At 33.5% G+C, this 12,292-nt stretch overlaps 1 protein-coding gene across 2 annotated transcripts in view; it reads left to right on the top strand.

Annotated features, from left to right (window-relative positions):
• Window positions 1–12,292, top strand: part of LOC118195585 (protein capicua homolog) — a 122,311-nt gene that overhangs the window by 72,837 nt on the left and 37,182 nt on the right. For both annotated transcript variants that reach the window (XR_015040464.1, XM_085814210.1), the window contains exons 12-14: window positions 6,774–6,913; window positions 7,994–8,143; window positions 11,599–11,793. Coding sequence is in view for 1 of the 2 variants with exons in the window: in XM_085814210.1 (XP_085670336.1) it covers window positions 6,774–6,913; window positions 7,994–8,143; window positions 11,599–11,793 (485 nt within the window). In the remaining variant the exon portion in view is untranslated. The remainder of the gene's footprint in view (window positions 1–6,773; window positions 6,914–7,993; window positions 8,144–11,598; window positions 11,794–12,292) is intronic.

Genomic DNA, 12,292 nt, shown 5'->3' with positions numbered 1-12,292 from the left:
ATAGAACAGAATGTAGGTTTTGAACTATATGAACAATGTTCAAATTATTTGACATCTCGACTACTTTTGTGGACTGTGTACTTATTTAACACACACTTATTATCAATTATGTGCCTAGTTTTTCAATATTTTGGACAAATTATGTGAATGTGCAATGATTATATCACTTATTACTGAGTACACATGTTAGAGACTGTGCCTGAATACTCAGTACGGTAATTATGTTAAATTTATAGACTTTTGATATTATGGACTCTAATATTTTTCATGGACTTTTAAAATGAATGCTTCCATTACTGTGTGTGATGCACAGAAGACTATCAGTTGAACTTTAATCATCTGTGCCAACAGTATAACATTGGATTCTTTGCACAATTATCCATATACTTTGGTGTTAAATGATAGCAATTTAACCAAGTGATCTCCATGTTTTAATATGTTAGAAATTGTATGTTTATTTATAGCGCATCTGATTATGTTATTTGTCTGGCATTTGTATACTAAGTACTTTTATTTATTATGTAAATAGCAATCTGTGTGTAATATATGTATTTTCAATCAGCACTTTCACATGAATTGGCATGAGTTGATATGAGGCTCCCTCTTAACACTAGGAATGTTCTTTGTGCACATAGGAATTTTTTTTTTTACCCTTTTTTTTTCCGAAGCAGGGGTGGATATGTGACGAGGTCACATTGAATTAATTATTTACTACGATATGGCAATATTTAGATATTTGCATCAGATTCCTTTGGTGACAGTTTCATTTTTTTCGCCAGTTTGTGTTGTAAGGTGAGGAACAGATTTCATCAGACAACTGTTGTAAGCAGAGGAAAGTATTGCATCAGACAACTGTTGTAAGCGGAGGAAAGTATTGCGTCAAACAACTAGCGTCTTCACTTATGTTTGCCTGGGTAGCTGAAGGTATTTTGCGATTGGTTGCCTTCTGACGCTGGATCTTTTTTCATTGGTGGCAAAACTTAACTGTGGAACTTTATAAAAGGCGGTATTTTTGTCCACGAAGAGGGAGGAGAAGGAGGAGATTGTGAAGGTGCGAGATGGAGATGCTGCCTAGAGAAAGACAGTAAGAGTGGGGTAAAATGCAAACTTTTGGGAGTTTATCGTGCAAGCTTTCTTTGGTCTCTCAGTGTGTATTAAGGAAGCGAGTTTCTTTCTCTTTGATGTTGTAGCTGCAAAATTTAAGCTAATCTCTTTTTTTCCCGGGCTTGGCATTTTCGCCCGGCATCCCGATGAAAAGTACCTGCATGTGTTTGAGCTGAAATACACCAAGTCTTCGAAGGGCTGTGTGGAAGAATTGATCTATCCTTTTTTTGTTCTGAGTAAGGAGGCCTCATATCACCATGTGACATACCGGATTAAAAAAAAAGGAATATCTCTTCAGTATTGTTAGTATCCAATAAAGAAAGAATTAAATCTGTTTTCATGTGTTTGTCACTCTCTCGTCACGGTGGGCTATAGACCTGGATCTTGTCCTGGGGTAAGTTGCCACTATATCCCTGTTTATCATAACATGTGACATATACGTTTGCCACCACAACCAACAAAATAATCATTACCACACATATATTCAATTTTGTCAGCTTTACTGTAATTACTGTACTGCAAGAAGTGTTTGAATTGTGTACTGGTCTTCTGAACTGTTTTGCTTAGATCTAGTTAAATTATGTCCGTTCATTTTGTGAAAACAACAGAGGGGAGGACAGAGTCATGAATTCTGTTTTGAAGACTTTGTGAACTTCACAAAAGCAATGCCAAATCCGTTGGCTTGACAGCATTTTCTATGCTGAGATTTGTTGCGATTACAGAATTTTTGAATTTAAATTCATTAAAAAAAGTTATCCTTGCATCGCTTGTTGCTATAGTTGAAATTATCTGAATGGTTTTTAATATAACATACTCTCAGAAGTCAACAGCTTCTGGTATTACATTACTGAAGTATATAAACACCTAATACCATTAGAAATTTTATTTGCTTTTCTCAAAACAAGTAGAATTTGCTGCATCTTTTATTGGCTTTATTGCTGTATTATCTTGGTATTTGTGCTGTGTCTGTGCAAATAATGATATTAATTCTAGTACTGAAAATATCTTTATGTTTAATTAATAACTATTTTGTTGCTCGTACTTTTTTTCAAAAATTCATTAAGAATACTTATTTTATTGAAGAATAAGGTTTTTTACTTAAATAAAGATAATGATAAGTTTTGTCATGAAAGTTTATATAACATAAAAGTTATGATAAAGTTTGTAATTAAAAAACAATTGAAGGTAATATAAGGCAGGTAAGGTCCTACCACCCACTAATAGGCAATTTAAGCTTTCATGGTGGGCGTCTTTCATGGGGTTTTTTGTCTGATAATGATCAAGAAAGATTGAAATGTGCATGGATGTATACATTTATACCGAAGAGCCAAAACATTATGACCACTTACTCAGTAACGCAATGCATGATCTTTGATGTACAAAAGAGCTGCAACTTGCTTTGGCATGGATGCCACAAATTCTTGCTAGATGACCTGAGACGTTTTGTACCAAATGTCTAAGCAGCGGTCACGAAAAGTCAAGATAGTCAGACATGGAGGTGTTTGAGCTGTGAGCTACCGCTTCATGACATTCCAAATGTACTGTATCAGGTTAAGATCTGCCGAGTTAGGTGTTGAGGACATAAATTGGAATTCATCCTTATGCTCCTTAAACCATTCGAACACAATTTGATCCTTATGACATGAGCTGTTCTGCTGAAAGATTCCATTTCCAGTTGGGAAGACGACATACGCCATGTAAAGATGCAGCTGATCCATAGTTATGTTCAGATGGTTCGCAGCTGTCATGGTCTGTTCTACCATGATCAAGGATCTCAGAGCCATCTATGAGAGCATTTCCCAAAACATAATACTGCCATTACCAGCCTGTGTATGACTTGCTGTGTAGGGGTAGATCAACTATTTGCCTGGAAAATGGTGTACTCTAACACAACCATTTGTCGTGATGAATGAGAAATTGCAATTCATACGACCAGGCAACTGTCTTCCACTAATGTATGGTCTAGGCATAGTTGGCAATGACACTTGGTGAAGAGAGGAACACAAGTGGGACGTCTACTACTCAGTTCTATATATGACAGTGTCTGCTGAATTTTGAAACACCTGCACTTGGACATGCATTGTGTTGGGCTGTCAGCTGAGCCACTATCTGGTGTCAGTTTTGCTGTATGAAGTGGGACAGTCTCTGATGTCCTTTTTCTTTGCTGATATGTGGACGTCCAACACCTTGCCGTCTACTGCTTGTAACGAAAGTTTTCCGCCAAAAAATGTTCTTAATAAAGTTAGAAAAAGAAACATGAAAGCAGTACGTTTAGCGCGGGTGGTAATAACCATCGAAATCTATGATTTTCTGCCAACGTTTTGGTAGTTTTTCAAAGCCTTCAGCCAGAAACTTGGTGGCCATGAGTCTAAAAACAGATCAACTTCAATTCAGGCGTCCTGTGCAGGATGGAAGATAGCACCAGTAAACTGTGGCTGCAAGTGTGAAAAAAATTAGAAGTTCAAAGGAGCGATGTCGAGGTCATATGATGGGTGTGGCAAAGATCCCATTCGAGTCCTTATGGAATTTAGCCAGTGAATGCAGACTCATGTGGTCCTGCATTATCCTGATGGAGCATTATCTTTTTTGTGCTGGAACTCTTTGAAATTTTTCCTTGATAGCAATTTGAACACGGACCATCAAGGAATCTCATTGTACACCTTACTGTTGAGAGTTTTACTTTTTTCCAGATACTCTTGGTGGATAGTACCACAGCAATCACAACAGATACAAAGCATGATTATGTGAGATAATCATGCTTTGTATCTTCCTTTTCCTCTTTGTGAATAATACCACAGCAATCCCAACAGATACAAAGCATGCTTTTTGTTAGTCAAATTGCACTTTGCGCCTCACCAGGGGCAGACCAACACCTTTTTTTGGCTTGTGTTGTTGAAGTAAATCTACTTTTAATCACAAATGATGATCCGGTCCAGAATTTTGTCCTTGCTTTGATATTTGAGCAGATTAGTGCAGGCATGAACATGCCTGGCCTTATCTGTCTGAGTCAGCTCATGTGGCACCCAGCAATTCAACTTGTATGTTAAGTTTATGCAATGCATAGCATGACCAATGGACATGGCGCTAACATCTAACTCCTTAGCAAGCTCTTGAGTGTTTGCGTACTGATCTTCTTCTATAAGTTGTAGCAGGTGGGCCTTGTCAACATCAGTAGGCTGGGCAGAGCGCTATGCTTCTTGAGTGTCATAGTCTGTGTTTTTGAACTTTCTGTACCAAACCTTCACAGTGTCATACGATACATTAGTACCTACAGTGTATACATGTTTTGGTGACATTCTGTAGCTGACATTTTGGAACAGAACTGGAAATAAATGATGTATCTAATCTGGTAGCAGGATAGTTCAATTTGAGATACCTTGTACTTAATGAAAACGATATTTTTTTACAAATTTTGCAGCACAGTGTGCTAAAGCAAGTCTCTTTCTTTGGAACGCCAAAAATTGTTTGCCAAAACACAATTAAACATGCCTATGTGAACTGTTTACACAGAGGATATTTGTGGTGGTGGGAAACTTTCGTTAAAACCGATACTAACAATGACAAATTGTGAACAACCTACCAGTCATACAGTTTTGGAGATACTCGTTCTCAGTCTTCGAGCCATTACAGTCTGCTCTGTATCAGATTTGCTTAGAAGCCTTTCCTATCACTTGCAAAAGTAAGTACTAAAATGATTCCTTACCTTCTCTAGCAGCAGCTAAATACCATTCCCACTTAATCATGTGTCCTCCACATTATCCAGTCAAGTTCATTGAAAAATAAGAGGATGGTCATAATGTTTTGGTTTGTTGGTGTATACACATGCCATATCAAGTTTAGTTCTCTATTTGACCATTCTGCTTCATATAGAGCTTTCCTGTTTTTATACATTTATACGGCTTTGTTGTTTTTAATGAATTTCCTGTCTATTAAAAGTATAATATTATAAATTATAATATAAATAAATGGATAAATTTAACTATGTATTTTTTACTAAACATCCACTAAAAAACTTTTGTAGTTGCGCTAAATTAGTGTTAATTTACTGTGGATGTGTAGGCAGTATAGAAATTTTACTGCCTTCAAATTGGACTTGTAGGTATAAAAGGGCTAACTACCCTTGATATAAGAACTAATTAAAAAATTCAATGGATGCTTTTTTAGTTTTAAAATTTTAAAGCCATTAGCAGTTTCATTTGAAATTTTTCATTGAAATAAACAGATGAGCTACACTTATAAATTTTTAATATTGGAAGCCATATGTTATCCAAAAAGTAAGTTCTGGTGGGGTATCGCAAAAACAACAACTGTTCTTACAAAAATATTTTCTGTTGATAAATAAATACCAATAAGTATTTTTTAGCAATTCCCACTATTGTTCAGAGGTGCTTACAATGGTAACAGTAATCCCAGCATCATAGTAAGCTGTTACCTGTGATGCAAAGCACACATTGATTGTTGTCTTAAAACTGCAGATACCAAGTTTTTTTGTAGAGATGGAAGTTATGACTGCATGGTCTGGACTGTAGGGTGTATGCTACATCATTTGTTCTGGATTGTGCAGTTCAGTTTCATAAGAGTTTTTACATACACATTAATTGTGAAGCCTTGATACAAAAAAAATCTGACAAAACTACTTTTGTTTTTTTTTTTGTCCAAAACAAAGATTTGAAGATTTTCAAAGTGGAAAACGTACTTCTCTTTCATCTTTCGCGTTGATGAAATGTGCTTCCACTGTGGCACACCAACTTCTACACTGCTGTAGTTTGAATTAGAGATTGCATGCAACTCTCGAATTTTGTATCCAATATCAATATTGCTTAGGAAATCGCTGCCTTTCTTATAGTAGTGTACCAGTGAATCAAAGTTCTATGAACTGCACATCTGTTTCAGTTTGTACTCCTCTGCAGGCAGTTTTGACGGCCTAGTATGTAAAGCAGTTTCAGTGGTTAGCCTACACTTCATTCACTTTTTATGTTAATGTTTGCGAAGAAGTGTACATAGAAGTTCTTCGAAATTCAAGGAGAATGATGTCATATCAAATCTACTGTTCTGTCAAATTTTCCATTTAGATGAATGCACAAATTTCAATGACGAAAGGTAATGGGTGAGTATCCTCATCTACACATACATATTTCTGCCCTTTAAAAAGTCTTTTCTTTGTACTCTTGAATTGCTGATATCATTTCTGCAAAATTTTAATAGTTTTCCAATGAATTTTAGCATTTCTGGCACTCAAGAAATAAGTGATAGATGATTTTTGTAAATATTATGAACACAGACCCAAGATACACGGCGAGACTGTCTGAAAATTGCACCAAAACCTTACTAAAAATCAGAAAATTTTGCATGCCATGTGCAGCGTCACTGTCATAATATTGCAGTGACAGTGACACTATTTACTTTCTAGATATTCCTTATATATATGTGTTTAAATTCACCTGTGATGTTGATATTTTTATTTCTCTTTTAAATATTTTCTATATAGCCATGGAGTATAACTATTAATTGATTTTAATAGCTAAGTTGATATGTGTATTAAAAAATTGAATTTTGTCCATATTATGCATTTCTTTAATCATGCTGCAGCATAATGGTTAAATTGCTATCAGTTGAGCTGATGAATGGTATTTGGAAATATACAGTTGTATATGTTAATTGTTTTTTAGAAGGCAGGCAACTTCTCCTGGATCTCCGGCTTCACTGAGTTCACATCCGGTTTCCCTTATATCTTCATCAGACCTCTCTCCAGGTGTTCAAGGAACTTTAATACAACTTCAACAGTGTGTAGCTGTGACACCTCAGAAAGGTACTTTTATCAGCTGAAAATACTCATTTTTAGATAAAGGAAATCAGAGAAAAGAAACAGAAAAATGATCAGAAGTAGTTTAGAAAATTAGAAGTGTATGCTTATGATTTAATTACCAAATGCGAAAACTTTAAAAATTTATTGCATGTCAGTAAAAAGGGGATTATTCATGAATATGTTATTCCCCCCTTTTCTCTTTTGTTTTATTTGCTTTATTTATTTAGCTTACGAATCATTTGTTTTAAAATGCTTAGTTAAGAAGTTACTTTTATAGCTTTTTGTTTGTAAGATTACTTAAATAATTATTCTTGTACAGTGCTTTGAGATTAAGTTAATTTCTTTATTATCCAATATATGAATTTAATACATTTGTGTAATTTTTTGATATGAATTAAATGTTAAAGGTGCATTACACATTGGGCTATACCAGTGGTTCTGAACCTTTTTTGTCCCATGTACCCTTTTCACCATTACTAGATGATCATTTCTACTCTGCTGTTTTCCAAAACTCAAACTTTAATTTAAATTTAGATTATTTTTAGTGTGTTTTATAAATTAAGCAAGAAAAAGTATAAAAAATATTGATAAATACCAAAACTTGAATAATAGTAGTTTTTTATATTCACAAACTAAAATGAAATTTGTAACAGGTAAATGAAACTATGAACGAAAGAAAGAATGAAACACTCCAGAAACTGTGAAATCCCCCCTAGGGGGAATTCTCTCCTGATTAAGATACTTGGGCTGTACTATTTTAGATGTACTTATAGGTTAAATCTTACTGTAAGTTATGTTATAATCTTAAGTTATGCAGAAGAAAGAACCAATGTAATTGAGGAATGTAGAATTACACAAATAAAAAAAAATTTTTTTTTTCTTTTCTTTTTTTTTGGGGGGGGGGCAAGAGAAGTAACATGTATTTTACATTCTAAAAACATTCATTTTCTTTTTTTTCAACAATGTAAATTTGAATAAAATTATAAATTTTTAATTATTGCTTATGTTTTGAGGGGCATAATGAGATAATATACTTCTGTCTTTTCGAATACATTATAAATATTCATGATATGTATTTAATAGATCCAACAACATATATGACTGTGAATCAAGTTAAATCTCCCTCTGTGACATTAGTAGCATCAGCTTCTCCAGCTTCCAGTCCACGAGCATCATCAATAGCTGCAGCTAGAAGTCCTCATAATCGAAGTCAATCACCTCAGTTTTATGCAGGTATATTAATTTTATTTGTTATTATAACATTAATGTATTACATTAACAATATTAGGATCTAATAATATATGTCATACTGTAAGGTAATGGAAATGTAGTCATTTAATGCAACATAGACCCAAATAGTAACCGTTATTAAGCTTTGTTTTATATTTAAAAAGTTTTATTGTATTACAACTGCTCAAATTAGGATAGTAAAATATGGCTGTATTACATAGGTATGTTTCCATTAGCATCTGTTGCATCCGATAGAAAACATTGTGAGCCTCTCAAATGTTCCACTTCTAGAAATAGCCAAAAGCTACCTTTTTTTATGATTGCATCTAAGATTAAGCTGTGCATATCTTAAATACATGCTGTATTAAGTTGAAACCATGAATGGCTTATTAAATTAGTTTTGATTCCTTAGATCTTAATCCTGGAAAACTGTGGTAGTTTTTGAGCTAATACATGCAGCAGAGCTCTGACCTTCGAAGATGTGTGATTTTATTAGAATGAAACCAGTCAGACCTTATTTCAAGTGGCCCAAGATAAACTGAACTGGATATGGAAAGTTTCACTTGCACTTGGGTTCAGTTTATCTTGGCACACCTAATATATAACCCTATTCTCATGCAAAAGATGTCCCCACCTGTCTGGTGATCTACCTCCTGTGAACCATGATCAAAATTAAAGAAACTAGTATTGTTGCAGTAAACCAGACAAAAAGTAGTAGTAGTAAATAAATAAATGCAAAAAAATTTTACACTTTTTACCACATCCGTTGATCATTATATTAAATTAAAGAGAAGTGCACTGATGTGGCCCTGAAGATGGCCAATAATATCTGTCAGTGGTTGTCGTTATACTTCAAACCCAGTTCAAGCAATTATTTGGTATCTGTCAATTGAAGCAGTCCCATTTCACATTTGTTAATACTCATCATTTTACTGCTGTTATCAGATATAACACTGATAACCATCCCTGTTTTTCATTTAAACAAATGCTGTCCTGATGTTTCTTAACATGGCCAAAAATTTATGATCATTATTTACAGATTGACATCACAGTTTAGCGAGATGATGTGGCAGCATCACTTGTGTTAACTTCAGGTAATAAATCTTGAATATGAAGGTATTGTACTGCAGATTTCTCAGTTGCAATTATGCAGAATTCAGTTGCTCTCATCTTCATAGCACTATTCACAATTAACAAATTGACAGTTTTTACTTTTGCTGTCTTTTGCCAGAGGGGTATGAGTGTCAGGAGAATGCAGTAAGTTACCCTGATACTATAAATGAAGCCAAAGAGGGAACCACTCAAGGCCTGATCATGTGATTCATACTGACAATTAAAGTCAAATACAGGGTAGGTCATCTGTTGCAAGAAACCTGTGTGGAGAACTCTTAGATTGCAGAAAGATCCAAAAGTTGGTGCTACTAGTTTTCCCCTTTTGTCCTACTGAAAAAGGGGGGATGCTTGTGACAGGGCAGGGCAGATCCTCTCTGGCAGCCCTCCGTGAAGTATCAAAGTGACTTCACTAATGTCACATGATAATAGCTGACTTTCCAACTAGCATACTTGCTACTTCTGTGGACTTCTGCCTGTGATTTTTCTTTGAATGTGTTGAATGACTTACATGTAATTGTATTTTTTGTTTTTGTGCATATGTGCTAAGCTAATATATTTTTCTAAATGTAATTAAAGTAATAAATGTAAAAACAGGCATATCATCTCTTCCTTGTATTAACACATATGTCTATGGAATGGTGACTCTAATCTGGCCTGAGGTAAAACATTACACTGGTATGAACTTTAGGCTGGTAATAGGAACTTTGGCTACCTTTATCCGAGAGGACATGATACACACAAACCAATTTCCTAATTGCCATCGCTCTAGGTGGGTACATGGTGGACTAGCATTTTGGTTTTCATATATTTCCACATCCTTGGAGGTGCATTGAGATGACGAAAGAGTCTTCCTCATTTGATGGGCTGCTGCTGTGAGTCTGAATAGTATCCATTCCTTTTGGATTAATCCCCTTTAAGGACTTTTCACTTCCCCTGCCTTAACTGGGAAAGCCCATATTATCACAGTTTGGTGCAGCAAAATGAAGGCAATAATTATTATTATAGAGAATATTTAGGGAAAATTAATTTTCATATTTTATATAACTTATTTATTGTTATTAGTGTAGAACTGTTTTTTTTTTTTTTTTTAAATAACCTCTTTTTTAAAAAAGGAACTGCATGATTATTTATTGTAAATAGCAACTCTTCTGATTTCTTTATGTGAAAGCTGCAGTTTAGTGTAATTATTTATATTTACATAATGAGTTATCTAGAATAGTGGTTCTCAACTTTTTTTGCCGCATGCATTTTTCTTTCACCATTGCTAGGAGATCATTCCCTCCCCCATCTTTCCAAAATGTGAAAAATACACATGCATTTATTTAGATTATTTTTTTTAAACATGTTTTATAAATTAAACAAGAAAAAGCATAGGAAATATTGATACATACCAAAACTTGACTATTAGTAGTTTTTTGTATTCTTAAATTAAAATTAAATACTTAATGTTAATACTATCAAAACATATCAAACCTAATACTAAAACAAATAACTTACGTATCAAAATTAATGCTAAATAAAAGGCTGACTGTATTTCCCCATGAAGGTATGAAATCCTCCCAAGGGGGCGTATTGCCTAGTTTCAGAGGGATTTACTTGTGGTTGAAAATTCCTGGTTTAGAAATTAGATTTATGAGTAAATTTGTTAGTGTTAATAAATATATGTTAGCTGGAAGTAAATATTTCATAATGGTAAATACAAAAAATCGAGATTATATAGAATTTTTCATTTATTGCAGTTATATTAGTTATGCTAGATACCCTTTAACTAGATAGTAATGGAATGAAAGAAGGTAAAACATTAATTGCAACTGAATTCAACAGTTAAACTATTTTAAGCATTTATGTTGGAAGATGCAACATAAAATGTTCTTCATTGACAGTTTTTATATAGAAACTTTCTATATAAAGAAATAAATTTAACAAATATTTTATGGTGTGATTCTGTTGTTCGCAGTACAGATTAATTATTCTGTTGTTTGCAGTACAGATTAATTACTTTAATGAGATTTTCTTCTAGTAGTTTTAGAATTATTCAGAAAATAAAATGGAGTTGTAATATCATGATTTTGAAAAGTAAATTACCTTTAATTTTGCATGCATATATTAATATTTTAATCTAAAACTTTAATTGTTTTAAGTTACAATAAGATGGAAACGTTGATCATTACTGTGTAAGTTTAAACTAGCCTAAGGCTTGATAGGTAGTTTTTCACTGAAGAATTTAAAAAAAAAAAAAAAATTCTATATCAGCAATGTTAGATTTGATGTCTCACAATTTTTTGTTTGTTAGTCATTGAAGTAATCTGTTATTCTCACTGTATTGGGCATTTATTTATTCCTAGGTGTGATGGATATAAAATCTGGGGCACTTTCTACCACACCTGTAAGTTTGACTCCAAACAGTAAAGGAGATTTAACATTTTCAGCTCATGCATTTCATCCTAAGCCTCTCAAAGTAAAAGCTGCTGTAGCAAATGTCCCACTGCCTTCTGCTCCTGCAGAAACAGACTCCTCTCCAAAAGCTGATGCCAAAAATGGTACTTGAGATATATTGTTTCATTTGGAATAAATTCATGAAATAAAAATCACTACAGGGGAAAAAAAAAAAAAAAAAAAAGTTAACCTTCTGTCGGGCACAGTACTTTTCATAGAAGGAGTAAGCATGGTGTATCAAATTGATATATTGATTGGTTACTTTGGGGGCTTTGTCTAATTGCAAAATAGTATTTTGTTTCTTATATTTTTATAATAAACGCATATATATGTGTTTATTATAAAAATATAAGAAAATATGTGTTTATTATAAAAATATAAGAAAATATGTGTTTATTATAAAAATATAAGAAACATATATATGATTGTATATATGAAATATGTAAGTAGAATGTAAAAATATTTAGACAAAAATATAACGTTTGCAACGAACGAGTATACTTATTTTCATGGTGTTTCGATTTCTACATGATCTGTTATGATGTAGAACGGTAAAAATCACTAACTGAATTGTTGACAGAATCAAATAACATTCAGTTTTGA

This window comes from Stegodyphus dumicola, chromosome 3 (assembly GCF_044657685.1).
Source record: "Stegodyphus dumicola isolate Sdum_Otavi_A_Nest chromosome 3, ASM4465768v1".
In the NCBI taxonomy this organism is placed as follows: Eukaryota; Metazoa; Arthropoda; class Arachnida; order Araneae; family Eresidae; genus Stegodyphus; species Stegodyphus dumicola.
Note: the sequence above shows the minus strand (reverse complement) of the source record. Positions and strands in the feature narration are given on the sequence as shown.